Below are 16,096 nucleotides of genomic sequence, written 5' to 3'. Positions count from 1 at the left end.
AACTAACTGGACCGGATGGAAGACCAGTTGCACTAGGTGCAGCTGAATATGCATGGGCTATTCAGCCATCTTCTCAGATGAAAAAAAAAAGTGACACAAACAAACTACTTATGTATAGGAATACAAGATTTAATTGATTAAAAAAAATGTCATTATGGTAATGATTTGCCACTTGGTTTAATTCCAAAATGAATTGAATCCGTTTGTGGTGTGCGTGCAAAGTGAAATGGTATAGTGAACATACTGCTGGGAATACTAGTATATTTCTCTGGAGAGTGATGTCACAATTTGCCATCGTTCACATGGAAACTTGTTTTTACTATGTACAAAGAAAAAGACAGAAAGGGTGTATCAGGTCTTTAGCATTCAACTGAATTATTCATACGTGTATTTGAGCAGAGATCGCTTCTTCATTTAGGCCTTAAAAGAAAAGAGCAAAGAGGCAGTTTATACGTATAATTTGGGTAAAGACTTCCATACAACAGGACACTTTTAGTGTCTTTGTAATGTTGCTTTTTGCGCTGGTAAAAACAAAAAATAAATATCTTAGGTTGTTCAAGGGACTATAAGAAGAACGACAAGTTGGATAAGAATAGACACTGGTATTTTAAATGCAATATTTTGAAAAATTAAACGTGGGGTGGTATTCAGAATTTAAGCACATAGCAATGATACCCCATTGGAATACATGAATACCCTCTACTTCAAGCATGCTCCAAAATGCTCCATTTCCAAATAGTTGTATACTTCTTTACTTCCACTAGTCAAGTGCTGGCGTCGAAGCACAATAAAAATGAAAACCCTTAACTATGCCCAAGTCTTGTCTTTTTAGTATGATTTAGCAACTAATCCACCTAACTCCATTTAAAAGAAACATTCCCATGCTCATCTGATGCAAACACCAAAACCTAAAATGGATAATTTCATACGAAAAAAGAAAGAAAGGAAATAATATTGAAGATCAACGTACCGGTCAATGACAGATACCCATGTTAGGTGATGACATCATCATTAAAGTATGCTTACGAGTAGTGTTACCAATTTTATGTCCATCTTTTTTTTTTTCTGAGGGCCGTCATGGACATAATGTAAAGGTTTAAGGTTTAGAGCAAGCAACCCGTCGTGTCGTCTTCATTTGTTTAAAAAAGAAATCAATGTCAAAATAAATGACTCATAATACAAACGTGGTGGTCCTAATCGCAATGTTTTACGTCATGATCTATAAATAATCATACTCACAAGGTCTACACCGATATCAAGACCTACGAAAAACATGGTACGGTAACATGGTACACAAGGTTCCTGGAAGGAAAGGTTTTAATTCCTAGGTTTTATTTTCTAATATAAACTCACTTGGAATCTACACATTGATTGTTTAAGTCGCATTATCTCAATAGATATACACTGTATCAGTGTAACAAATGAAGTCAAATTTTGTTTCCCTGAACACGTTGTTTGTTCTTACCTTTTACACTTACCAAATTACGTCATACTGGCCTGGGTGTACACATATTCCTCATATGAAGAAAGACTATTATCATTACAGAAAAATAGACAGCAGACGTTCATAGTATTTGTGAGGAATGATGAAGATGCCATATACTGTTGTTTCATTTCATAAAAATAACATTTAAAAAAATCAGTAATTTGTACCGTTTGCAGTTAGGATAATATTATGTACAAACTTACAAACCATTCTCTTCAACTTGCGTTCGATTCCATGATCGTTAAAACAAAACATTCCATTCATATCCTACCTGGCATTCCAACGAAATTCACTTGCCGTTGTCTCGGAATTTTTTTTTTTTTGTCAAATCTATATTCTATTTTTGGCCCTGAATTTCATAATTTTGTTGATAACAGTCCATCTATTAAAGCTTTAAATCTCAATGCTTTCACTTTCAAGTCTAAGTTGCATTTCCCCCCCCCCCAAAAAAAAAAACAAAAAAAAAAAACAAAAGCAAAACAAAACAAAAATCAAAATCTATATGCGGTATGGGTTATGCTTTTGTAGCAGTCCATCTATTAAAGCTTTAAATCTCAATGCTTTCACTTTCAAGTCTAAGTTGCATTCCCCCCCCCCCAAAAAAAAAAAAACAAAAACAAAAACAAAAGCAAAACAAAACAAAAATCAAAATCTATATGCGGTATGGGTTATGCTTTTGTAGGCCCAGGTGCTTTGAAGTTCTTTTTTTTTTTAATCATAGTCGTTTGTTCGTTCTTTTAATACAATCTATTACCTCTACAACTCGGTGAGCAAATACATGCATCTCTTGCTTTGTGTGCGTTGGTTTTGACCCTTCAACCCCACTTCTTTACCCCCTTTAAATTCAATTCAATTTAATTCAAACTTTATTTCATTTTTCGAAAAGAACATAAGCATTTCAATTTCTTTCTTCAGCCTCTTCCTGTTATTCCTTCCAGGGTAATCTCTTTTTATGCCTCCGCCAACGAAGTGGCCGGAGGCATTATGTTTTCGGGTCGTCCGTCCGTCCGTCCGTACGTACGTCCGTCCCGTTTTGTTTTTGTCGATATCTCAAGAACCGTGTGGTGGTTTTACATCAAACTTGGTATGAGGGTATATCCTGGGGGATGATGCTTTGTTTGGATTTTAGGGTCACGGGGTCAAAGGTCAAAGGTCAGGTTATTTTGTGAAAAAAAAAGGTTGAAAATTCATGTTTTTCTCCATATCTCGCAAATGGTTCAAGGTATCTTCATCGAACTTAGTATATGTGCTTGTTCCAATGGGCAGTGATTATCTAGGGAAGTTGGGGGTCATGGTTCAAAGGTCAGGGGTCAAAGGTCAAGGTCAACTCCTCAAAATATCACTACTTTCCTTATATTTATGCAATGCCTGAAGGTTTTTTTTTTTTTTACTTGATGTATGCATGTATTACCCGATATATATTCTGTGGGAAGTTTCTTGCCAAAAGGTCAAAGGTCAAGTGAAAGTGTTGAATTGCACTTTTTCCTCCATATCTCAAAAGTAACTCAAGGTATCATCATGAAACTTACATATTTATGCATGTTCAACCTAACAGTGATTCTCTTTGGAACTGTGAGGTCAAAGGTCAAAGGCCAGGTTTAGATAATGCTATTTTCCCATTTGATACTGAAATTATACTTTTTCTCAATACCTTGAAAATTACTCAATGCATAAACTTATAAAAGGGTCAAAAGTCAAGTAAAAATCACCAGTTCCCCAAATACCTGCACTCTGACATTTTAATCATTCATCCAATTTAACCTAGTTCTAGGAAAGTGAACATTCAGCACATTTGTTGCAAACCTGTCATTTTAACATTTTGCCAATTGTGTGAAACTGTCATCACACATTGTCAAGACATTGTACTATAGGCCTATTAGGAGAACCATGCATTATGGCGGAGGCATAGCAGTCGCCGTAGTGATATATCTAGTTTATTTTTATTTTTTCTTTGCCGCAACGGACCTGCCTTGTCTTTGTATTTGTGTGTGTGTGCGTGTATGTGTGTGTGTGCCAGCGCGCGCTTGTGTGCGTGTAGGAGTGTATTGCTTTTTGTCTCTTCTTTTTAAGGCAATTTGCCTAGTCAACTATCAGCTCAGCAAGTAGGATATTAGTTATTGTTTATGAGGAGCCAGCATATACAAAATCTGGCTTTCGAGGGTCCCCTCTTTTTTCATTCGATTTTGATTTGAAATTTAATTCAAATCAATCCAATTCCATTCTATCTAAATTTAAGAAGAGCATAGACATTCCAGTTTCTTGGGTAACATAGAATAAGGTTTCATTGGCAAAACAAAGCAAATTGATAAGAATCGAAGTCACAATATTTATTGTATGACAGTTCATAGCAGTTTCTTTGATGGCAACATTGTAACGATTATGTGTATTCAAATTGCACTTGTACTTTTGTTGGAAATGAAATGAAAATAAAATGCAATAAAACCTCTTTCTTTATCTGAGTATACTACTGGCCTCCTTGGTTGGTACACCCTACTGCCAATCACAACATCTGGCGGTATCAAAACATCTTGTTAAGTCTGTCAATTCCTGTTTGTTTAATCTTCTTCATCATTTGATCAGTATGGAATTGTACGTTGAACGTTGAAAGAATTTCAGGAAGGTGGCGGGAGGGGGGGGGGGTCTTTATGTCAAACGTATTGAATACGAGCGATCTCCGTGCAAGACCTTTGGCCGTACATCATCTATAGATACATTCAAACCGTTGATCTCTCATGACTCTTCACGTGCAGTCACCTAAAGTCATAATACGTTCCCAGGCAATTTTGCAATCCTTCGCTGAGACCTGGGAAACAAGCTTATTCTAGTTATACCAAAATGGCTGCCACACGGATTCATTCTGTTGCCCTTGCAATTACATTCTTCGTCTGTCTTCACCATCTCTCTTCGGCGAGTATTGGTGAAGACAGGCAGCCGATTGTGCAGACTGGTAAGGCTACCTTTCGAGGGAAATATATCGATGTCAGGTCTCATCACCTGCCTGATTTCAGCGAAGAAGTGGCAGCGTTTACTGGGATACCTTATGCAGAGCCACCCGTTGATGAGCGGCGTTTCAAACGCCCTGTGCCGAAAGCCATTGAAGGGGACTTTGATGCAACCAGAACCGACATATTTTGCGTACAAACCATACTACCTATCATGGATGTGCAGTTTGGTCTCCCACAGACGGAAAATTGCCTCGTCCTTAATGTCTATGTGCCACAGCCTCAGGTATTTGTTTTTCCATTTCAATTTTAATTTCACTTTAAATCCATTGCTAGGCCCTTTTCTTTTCAAAATGCAATATACAAACGATACAACATAACACACATCGTACTAAAACACACAAAGAATAAAGTTTTTATGACCAATTCTTGCATTATTTCTTTCGTGATATCCCCTGGTACATAGGCAGTCACAATAATCATATACGAAGTGATGCTTGAGGTGACATCCATTTCTTCACCCCCCCCCCCCTGAAAAAAAAAAGGAAAATACGAGAAAAATTATCCGCGGTGCTTCACACACAAGCAAGGGGCATAAAGGTGCAAGTGCGCGGGAGGAGGGTATTACGAATGACCTTATTTAATTTTATTACAAAATATGCTTGAAGATTTGTCTAATTTCTTATTTAGTTGTAAACATTTTTAGGCGAAATTGATATGATTACTCATTGATGAACAGCATCTATCCATCATCATTGCTTTGAATCTTCTTTTTAAAGGTTTAAATGGTGAATTGGTGCAAATTGGGGGGGGTACATTGTCAGGGGAATATTGTCAAATCCATAATGTTCGCAAGATTTACTGGGTACTTATTTGCTTTACGGCATGAAGAATTGTATGTGTGTGTGAGAGAGTGGATAGAAATGTTTTATTCTTCCCATATTGATATTCCCATTCCTATATAGCTATAAAATAACTTCAGCTGAAACGAATATCAGTTTAGATACATGTACTTCCAAAAAAGTGTCATCCCTTCGTCTAGTGATAATGCACATACAAAAATCCTTAAACCATTATCATTTTGAGGATTAATATTGGAATGTGTCGTTTAAATTAAAAATAAAAGGAATTTGCTGCAATATTCAGATTGATTTTACTGCATCTGTGCAATAGTGCTTTAATCTGCAATTCTTATCTTAACATCAATTCTGAATAAAGTAAAGGTTTTCAAGATGAGCTAAAACAATGGTGTCATCCGCAAACATAATAAAACAAAGACTCGACCTTGGGGACGAGGGGTCAGTGTTGACAGATTCAACTTTTTCTCATTCACATTGTCTTTAAATGCCATCTTTTTCTGACTTTTTAATTCAGATTTTTCCAAATATGCCCAAGACTCCGTTAATTAAATCGTTGAATTTGAGTTCTCTCTCATTTAGGGGTATCTTCTGCTTACATTCACCTGCCCCCTCCCCCGGCCTGCCCCTCTCCCTCGATTGCGTGTTCCCCCTAAATTTTGAATATTTTCTTGCCCCCCCCCCCGCCACATATTTCTGCGTACCGCCATGCCTTCTCTCTCTCTCTCTCTCCGTCTTTCTTTCTTTCTCAAAAGGCTTGCAGAATATATGACATAGAATTGAGGGAGTAACATACAGACAGTATAATCACTTTTTACCAGACGTACTTGGAACCTTTAAGAAATCATCGTTACGTGCCGATTTCATCAGTACAATCGACCGCTCAGATAAGTGAGACCGTTGACTTTGAAGTGCAGTCTATACAAGACACTCTATGAGGAAAATAATACACGAATTGATAGACAAATACAGACTTCTATCTTTAAACATGTACATTAAACATGATACATTCACGGTGCTTTCATTTCCATGTAGCAGGCAAATATTGACAACATTGTTTGTTAAGTAATCTAACTGAATATGCACGAAGGGGAATCATTTTGACACATAATTCACTTGCGCCACGAGAATGATAACCTTATCATTTTCATCATCATGTTAGTTCTATAATAATGAAACAAACATTTATCCAGAAGGCGCAGTCTTGATATGACGTATAGATTTGGCTGTAAAGTATAAAATCTGCCCGATGAATGATTGTTGCTGAAGCAATTATGTGTTAATGTTATGGAACTGTAACTAGATTTTAAACTTTGCACGAGTTAAGATGTTCTCTCTGAATTTTATTTGCCATTTGCCATTCCAGTGAGAGTTGCTAGCATAACATCTTTGATGAAATGGGACCCTGCGCTCTTACACACTTCACCATATGTGATAATGCTGTATAGATATACTGTTTACACAGACACGGAAGAATATCTGGACAGCAAAACTGTCTATTTAGTCAATAACATGAGCTCCTTCCTCCTCCTTCCTCCAGCCGAGATCGGCAGCGGTGATGGTCTGGATCCACGGAGGGGGTTTCCAGATTGGAGGCGGGTCCATCCCGGCAATGTTGCCGACACCACTGGCTGCCATTAACGATGTCATCGTTGTCACGTTAAACTATCGACTGAGTATCTACGGTTTCCTGACAACAGGTGGGTTGAGACTAGTTTCGACATTTCGAAGCTTTTAACATTGGGAGGGTAGTGATACAATGATTACAGAAATTTTCATTCTGTTAAAAAAGAAACAAATGCACAAATAATACGAGATTATAGGCATAGCAGACAGTATTCAACACGTTGACAGATTGATGTTACTTGATCAAAATGAAGGTACATTGTATTGCATACAGAGAACGAAAGAAAGAAGGAACGAAGTTGTACAGATTCATGGTGAGAAAAGAATGAGAAAAGACCTGCATGCATAAAAGTATGCCAAACAAGGGACTGTTTAGTACTGGTTGAGGTGAGGATTTAGGTTTATAAGATTTTTTGATAAGATAATGAGAAACCTCTTATGAAATATGAAAGAGCATGTAATTTCAAGAAGGATTCAACGTTTATTTGATGAAAATTGGCCTTGAAATGGCTGAAATATTAAAAAAGCGATCCTAATAACATTGACAGGCCACGACTTTTATAGGATCTCTTTGTTTTTCCTTTTTTGATATCTCAGTCATTTCAAAACTGATTTTCATCAAATACACTTTTAATTCCCCATAGAATGGTATGCTCTTTAACATTTCATAGAGCGATTTCTAAATGTCACGCAAAACGTTACAAGCTGAATCCTCATCTCAACCAGTACTGTACAGTCCCTCGTCCTAGCGCATGATTATGATTATGAAGATAAATGTAAACACAAAAACCCCGCATTCACACACATGCATGCAAACATGAAAACACGAAACCACTCGATAGCCGGATAACACCTCTAGTTTTAATGTCATGCGTTCATGCGAGTCAGAAAACAAGTGAACATGCGTGATATGAGATAACGTTTACAGTATGGATGTAATTTCAATAGGGAAAATAACACGAATAAAAGAAAAGCAAAGCGACATAACGAGAGAACTCCGATTCATTTCTGTGTTTATTATCTTTACTATCAACATTCAGTAGAGTTTCCTCTAAACACTTGCGGTTCTGAAAACCAAATGCAGCAGATATACTTGTGCATTTGATATAATCTTTGACGCAGAAGGATAAATATTTTTTTTTTTTTTTTGTTGTCAGGGTCTTGGTAGATGTAGTCTGGCTTTCAGACCGTCTGCTCGTACTAATTTCCTTCCCAGAATATTAACGCCCTCTAATGACCAAAGAAGTAGCAGGTTCAGCTTGATAGTCCTGCAGACGTTCGGCAAAGGCAGCGAATTCGCATTTTGTAAAAAGAGTACAGGTGGCAAAGGATCTGGAAACCAGACTATGGTAGACGGAATTCAGACCAACTCGGTGAACGTTTAACATACTCATGCTGACATATATGGTATTTCAATTTCGCTGGAGTAAGATTGATAGAGATAGGTGTCGTGCACGTGTGTGTCAAACATCTCGGACAGGAATGCCTGGTATTCCTGCCCGAGATGCTTACACACACATGCACGGTAGCAAGCATATTTACTATTTATTCAAACCTATGTGTACATAATATAGGCCTATATATCGCTGGAGTAAGATTGATCATAGACGTCATGCATGTATGTGTCAAACGTCCCAGGAATACCATTAGCAAGTATATTAGTCCAACAATGCTATTTATTCAAACGTATGTATATACATATATATATATATATATATATATATATATATATATATATATATATATATATATATATAATAGTGCGAGAGATAATTCCCTTCCGAAACGTACGCGGTACCTCATTGTACCTCGTACAATATGGTTATTGTATTTCAGCAGTTTGATACAAGAATTTATCTATATATGTTGTTTTGATTAATGATGTATTTTTGTCCATGAGATGATGTTAGGTTGGATTTTTGTATTGAATTGAATGCTTGATTTTTGTATATAAAGGTTATATTCCAGAAGATTGGCATTATATGTTATTACATTATATTATGACACATCAGAGCTCTACTTAGATAATAACTATTGGCCTTTGGCCTTCTTTCTCACATACAGACTTACTTTTTCCTCTTTCAAGAATAAATTGTAATCTTTTGGATGTCTGCTGCTATCTACGCTTTCGCCAAAAGAGTCAAAGACATGAATGTCTGTCTTATTCCTGTTCTCACGTCCCTTCATTTCATTGCTTTTCTCCTTTCAGACGCTACAATCACTTTTTCCCCCCTCCACAACCATTATCTGTTTCTCTTGATACGCTTCTGTCGAAGATCGCTGTCTCTGTTGTGCATTTTCGTTTGCTATTTTGTCTTCTATTTGTTCAGCGTTTCCATTCCGTTTTGTTCCGTACAGCCTTTTCTTCAGTAGTTGTTTTGCTGTTTAGTCTTGTTTCATGTTTGTTCGCGTCTGTTAGTCTTGTCCATCCCGTTTTGTCCCGTACAGCCTTTTCTCCAGCAGTTGTTTTGTTGTCTAGTCTTGTCCTATGTTGTTCACGTCTATGATAGTAAGTATATTTATCTGTGAATCTAGTTCTCAGTGGGCTTCCAGACTTCTTCCTCTTTTTTTCCTCTCCTTTTGTATTTATGATGCTTCAATTAATCTTCCCATTGATGTTATTTTTCCAGAGGGGCCCACATTCTACAAGCTCTGTCTTTTTAGTGGGTCTCTCCATTTTTCGCACTTTAAGCAAAGTTATACATGTACCTCATTTCGATCACTTCTGTTTTTTTTTTTTTACTACAATGTATAATTACTATAAGGTCCTCCTCAACTGTTTCACATTCTTTTCGATACATAATGTTCTGTTTACCTTATTCTCTGTTGTCAAAAGAAGTGTAACTTATATGTTTTGTCGAAAAATGAAATAAACTTTGAATTGAACTGAATTGAAACTATTCTGTTGGTAGATCCTGATGAAGGCCTGATGACAGGCCGAAAGCTCGACTGATTAAAAGGGAGACCAAGATCGAGAGCAACGTCCGCCTCAGTCCAATTTCTTTCAGTACATATATATATATATATATATATATATATATATATATATATATATATATATCTGATATTGTATCATACATTATATTGTTTCTTCCTCTCTCCCTCTCTCTAATAAACCGTTTGCAATACTTTCTCCCTTTTCTGTAAAATGTTTAACAATTATACTCTTCGATTCTAACTGACTGATATTTTGTTTCCTGTTGTTCTGTGTTTTAGGAGATGATGTTATCCCTGGTAATCTCGGGCTGCTTGATCAGCGGCAAGCGCTCATATGGGTTCAAGAAAATATCGCAGGTACAATCATCCTAACGTTCAGCCATTTCGCCTGCAAACAGACACGAACAGAAAAACATATCCCAATCCATTCTTATCTTCATCTTCAATACATAAGAGCAGGGTCAAGAGTAGAGTGTTAGCAGTAAAATTAATATAAAATTAATAAATTAAATGTAATTGAGATGTTTCATTTTCATAAGTTGTACTCATTCAAGCAAATGACATAATGTGTCTGGTTGATACCATTTGCTGACAATTGCTAGTCACCTGGGGCGATCCTTTCTTTAACACGATAATTCGACATGCTCACTTCAGTGCATCCAAATCGAAGTACTGCTGGGTGAATGGTTGATTCACGTGATTAACTAAGAATGTGGTATTTGTTTTCTAGTGAAAAAAGAAACCCGACTTCAATGACAGAACAAAATACTTGGCAATATACAAAAGAAAACCATTCAATCAATAACAAGGTCTTTAAAGCCAGAAATACTTGTTACACAGTTTTGTGTGTGTTTGTGTGTGTGTGTGTGTGTCTGTGTCTGTGTCTGTGTGTGATTGCCTTTATAGCAGGGCTGTTGCAAGGTGATGGAATCAAACATGTATGTCTCATTCATATTTATGATGTACGTGTGAATATTTATAATCATGTTGTATTTGACATCTTCCGTAATGGTTTTTGCAGACATTGACTAGTGTTCTCCCGTCCCACATTTCAAGTCTTCATATCGTTCAAGTGATCATTTTCATTGATCACTGTCTTAAAAGCAATGCTTGAATAAGGAGGTTATAACTGACTTATTTTGTTAGTGCAGTTGACTCCTTCGTAAGAATGACTTGTAGTGATGTCGGAACTAGCTTTGGCATGCAAAATAGGAACAAAGTTATTGTTTTTTCTTTCATTTTATTCAGCCTTCGGTGGCGATCCCGCTCGGGTGACTATCTTCGGAATGAGTGCCGGAGGGGCGAGCGTCAACCTCCAAGTGTTATCTCCTATGAATGCTGGTCTCTTTTCAGGCGCTATCATGCAAGTACATGTCTTTATTCTAAGCCCTGTATATTTTTATTTAGCTTCTTAAAGACTTTATGTAATGAATCTAATATGGAATTACCTGGTTGACTTCACACCAACTTATTAGGTATTCTCTGTGCCATGGACATCTCGGTATCATAGCATTTAATTTTACATTAACCTACCAAAATCAATGTGACTTATGGTCAGAGACGTTTGAGCATGGTGCTCATACACTTTTACAAGAGAATTACCTTCTTTTTTTTTGGGGGGGGGGTGGGAAAAAGAAGACATTTGCTTTCGCATTTCAGAGAGATTGTCATAGTTGCTTCAAAACGTTCTTTTCCCGGGAAGTATTGGACCATGTTGTGTCGACGTTTCAGTCACTCTTTCGTCCGCATTTTCACACACTTATCCTCTTGATCTTATTCATTATGCTGGAATGGACAGAGTGGATCAGCTTCTGAATGCGCCACGAGGACTAAAGAAGAGGCGAGGGAGAAGGCGTTCACCCTGGGCGAGGCGCTAAACTGCGACGCGGTAACGAGTGAAGAGCTGTTGGAATGTCTCAACAGCAAATCGGTGGAAGAGATCGTCGACTTTCTGGCACGAGTAAGAATAGGATGGCATTTACTGTGACACCAGACAAACTGGGAGGGAAAAAAAACTTGCTAAGATGAATCATATGTTTATTTTATTGTTTTAAAGACACGGTAGCGTAGCAAGACATGAGTGGCCTGTCTGAATCCGTCTTCGCTCGCTGTCCACGAATAGCGCCCGTCAGTGTATGCGCATCGAAGCGTTATCGGTAAAGGGCGACTGCAGGAGAGATTCATCTTACGACGAATTCAGTGGCAACGTTGTAAAGATTCGTTCCGGAGAATCTCGATTATATCCGACCTGCGGGCAAGGCTTCTCAAGCAATTGTATCTCCACGCTACCTGGTCATTAATGCATTTGTGACTCTTGTATTTCGTATCATTCTTTCGGCCTCTAAAATCGTATATGCCTGTCTAGTGGACACCCATAAAGGAAAGCATCACTTATCAACGCTTGCTTATGCCAATAAAAATAGTTATGATACAAATGATGATCATAAACCATAATAACAATGGTTTCAATGATTATAAATGTATTGATAATAATGATAATAATATATGACATCATGGGGACAAAGATCTTTAACTTACGCCTACCCCAAACTTGGAAATAGCCTTCCTAAGGACATCAACATGTTTATGATATGTTACTCCTTCAAAAAAGAAATTGTAAATAAATTTTTGTTTTTGTCTTATTTTGGCTCTGCATTTATGTCCCTTAAGCACTCTACAGAGGGCCTGGGGCAGTTTAAGTCAAATGTATTATTTTTATTATCATTATTATTATCAGTATTATCATTGTGAAACTGTTAATATTCTTTTCGTGCAAATAATTTCTTTTCCCTTACTTGAGCCTTGAAAAATAATTTGTGACAACACAGCAAACTGTATACATGGGCGTGTAGGTTTATCCACTAGTTATGTTTTAACCCGTTGCATACGGGAACCTGGTGGCCTGCGTATTAAATCTATGGGCATTACAGAATTCAGTACGGAACGGGTTAATCAGCATTTTGATAAATAAATTCTAATTTAAAGTTAGAAATGTTATTATTAGGTCGAGAAAACTGGAGAAGATCACTGCCCTCCCGCAATCACCTCCCCCCCCCCCAAAAAAAAAGAAGAAATCTTGGTTAATCAATTTATCAAATGTATATTGTTAAAAACATCATCTTTCAACAAAATTGTTGACACATAAATGCGATAATTCATTTTCACATACTTAGAATTACTGTTTTGCTTACGGCAACTTATGGAATCACTTAGATATGGATTTTTTTTTTCTTCACAAAAGGCATAAACATGTTAATTGAAAATCATAAATGTATTTGGGTAAGTACAAAAGGTGTCATTCACTCCTGTTTTTGCTTTCATTTCCTTGATAGGATATAGATTTCGCGTCAAAGATCATGTCTCGCCCTGTGGTCGACGGCCAATTCATTCCACGAAACCCTTTGGACATGGCCGCTGACGGCGAGTTTAACCGTGTCGACACCATGATCGGCTACCTCAGCGACGACGGGACCGCGTTTATGCTGCCACAACTTCGAGGCTTAGAGGGACACCATAAACCAGTGATGAACAGGACAGTCATGGAGAGTTTTCTCAGTGCTAACCTATTCTTCTCGGACGAAGGTGGCGTAGACCAGCAAGTGTTTGACGCGATCACATTCGTCTATTCAACAGCTGAGGAAGTAATTAAACTAGATATATATCTATATATCTTTATACATCAGCATGCTTAAAAAACATTGTACATTGTACATCTATCGCTCTATAATTCATCAAAAAAGCTCAAAAGTGTTGAAGCCAATGCCTTGAGAAAAAATAACATTCTTCTATTGAATTCGCGGGTGTTTCTTTCAATCATATTCTAGATGTTTATGTTAGAATTATCTCACTACACATTACCTCCTTCTCTGTCATGTCATAATAATTATCAATAGGGCCATGATACGTTTCTCTTTCTTTTTACACTGACGTATGAGATAATGAAACATTCAAAAACATGATAGGTGTAGCTAATACCTCTTTTTTCCCTTTGTTCAGTGATATTAGGGTAAAGGGTAAAGTCATGGTTCTCTACGACTTTTGTGAAGAGTATGAAGATAATTATCACAAGCTACGATTTTGTTTTCATAGCTGAGCGATCCAAACCACGACTACTTCGACATGGTAGCCGAGCAGTTCGGGGACAGTTTGTTCGCTTGTCCAGCCTTCGACATAGCGGAATACTTTTCCGCAAGAGGAAACGCAGTCTACATATACGTCATGTCCCATGCCCCCTCAATTTCATTCTGGGGCAGGGACGTCACGTGGATGGGAGCGACTCACGCAGAAGATATCCCGTTCGTGATGGGTTCGGCCCTCACAGTGTCCTGCGACGATGACAGCCTCCAAGTTGGCGAAACAAAATTCACCAGCGAGGAGGCACGCATATCATTGCAGATCATGAAATACTGGTCCAACTTTGCAAAGACGCAGTAAGTTGAGATTACATTTCATGGCACTGTCAGGCCTGTATAGAATATTGTTACAGTTTCATGACATTAGGTATCATTTCATGAATCACAAGATGCAAGCTTAATGACGACAGGACTGATGGTCCTATTTGTAAAACGAATTCAAGATGTCAGTGAACCTTATGCACAATTACTAGCATGTATTTCCTTTCTATTTGATCTCATCAGTAGTGGCACAATTGATATATATGAAATCAGAGCCAAAAGACAACGGGAATAATTTATGTTGTTTCATTCAAAAATATATAAACAGACGGACGGTTATTTTTCTTTTTATTTTCGTCGCAGAAATCCTAATCTTTCGTCGGTAGATGGCAACGATGACGTTTGCTCTTTGTACCCACCTTGGCCGAGATTCAACAAGGAGAAAGTGGCTTACAAAGACATTTCGTTGTCCTTCGAGAACCGCTTTGGTCATCCCAAGCCGAAGAAATGTTACTTCAACGACAATATTTTGCCGCAACTTCGAGCAAATGCAGGTAAAATACATGATAATGGTAAGTGTGATCACACTTAATTTCAATAGTCCTGTTCCACTCATCATTTTAACTTGCAGAACTGACCGATATTGCAGAAATCACAGTCATGGAATCTAAATGCTCATGGCTTCATGCTCATTACTTTTCCCACAATAACCGTTACTGGTCCATTTCCATTTAGATTAACTTGATGATGCATATGCACTCCGTAAACATACATAAACACGTAAACACGACACATTATATAGCCGACATTTCTCATGTTTCGTTCCAACTTACGTCTATTATCTTTTTCATGCCAGAAAACCAACAACCAGCAAACCAGTCAGAATGATATGTACACATGCGACAAACACAAAAGACACACACAACACATACACACACACACACACACACACACACACACACACACACACACACATATACTCCTGTATGCTTCCATGTTAAATATTCTTTAACTGTCATTTTCTATTTTTTGGTGCAGATTTGGACATAGTTGGGGCGTGCTGTAGGAGGCTGGTGACTCATGGCAATAAAGTTTACCTTTTTTTCTGCCCCAAGGAGCCCTGTTTAACGTGTCCCTATCATATTTCTCTTTTTCTGCTTTGTTACTGTTTTTATATTTCATTCCCTCTCTCTATCATATTGCATTGAAATAGGTTTGTGACTATTACAGTTCACACACTGAACTGCTTCATGCTTGTTTACATTTTGTTATCTTACTTTCTATGAACTTGTCTTTTCTTTGCCTTGGAGCTTTTTGATCTTAGAAAGAAAACTAAACGAAGGAATGAATGAATAAACAAAATGAAAAAGGAGTGATAACCTTTCAAGTTTCTACTTTCTTTCGCCAATACATGCTCAATGATAAGTATTTTGCAGCAGTTGTCCAATGTAGCTAAACTCCATCCTGTCTTCACTCATATTTTACACAGCCGAGATCCAACGCCTGAGGTCCATGGTAGGAGAGGGAAATGACTAATACGCGATTCCCAGTGTCATTGGGTCTGTTCAGAGCATGGAACATGCTTGGATATTTGTTCCAGATTTCTCCTGTTCGCGTCATACAACTTTTTCATACTGTTACTCAGCTCTTACTCTTAATTTTGTGACAGTTGGTATACCCCCCCCCCTCAAAAAAAAAAAAAAAAATGTGTGCGTGCGTGTTTTCTATATCTTCCAGAGATCAACAGGTTTCATGTTGATTATTTGACTCAAAAGTACACAGAAATTTTACAATCCCTTCTCTGATCCCACTCGATTGTTATACAAACAGGGTATTGAACTCATCAAAAAGAAG

General features: G+C 37.5%; 1 protein-coding gene across 1 annotated transcript; it reads left to right on the top strand.

Annotated features, from left to right (window-relative positions):
- Positions 1–4,318: 4,318 nt before the first annotated feature.
- Positions 4,319–16,032, top strand: LOC140239986 (acetylcholinesterase-like). Its single transcript, XM_072319795.1, has 9 exons — positions 4,319–4,714; positions 6,826–6,985; positions 10,128–10,205; positions 11,097–11,215; positions 11,647–11,808; positions 13,181–13,489; positions 13,938–14,278; positions 14,606–14,796; positions 15,732–16,032. The coding sequence occupies exons 1-9, from the start codon at positions 4,322–4,324 to the stop codon at positions 15,776–15,778; spliced, it is 1,800 nt and encodes a 599-aa protein (XP_072175896.1). The 5' UTR covers positions 4,319–4,321; the 3' UTR covers positions 15,779–16,032.
- Positions 16,033–16,096: the final 64 nt, after the last annotated feature.

Source organism: Diadema setosum, chromosome 16 (genome assembly GCF_964275005.1).
Source record: "Diadema setosum chromosome 16, eeDiaSeto1, whole genome shotgun sequence".
Lineage (NCBI taxonomy): Eukaryota > Metazoa > Echinodermata > Echinoidea > Diadematoida > Diadematidae > Diadema > Diadema setosum.
Note: the sequence above shows the minus strand (reverse complement) of the source record. Positions and strands in the feature narration are given on the sequence as shown.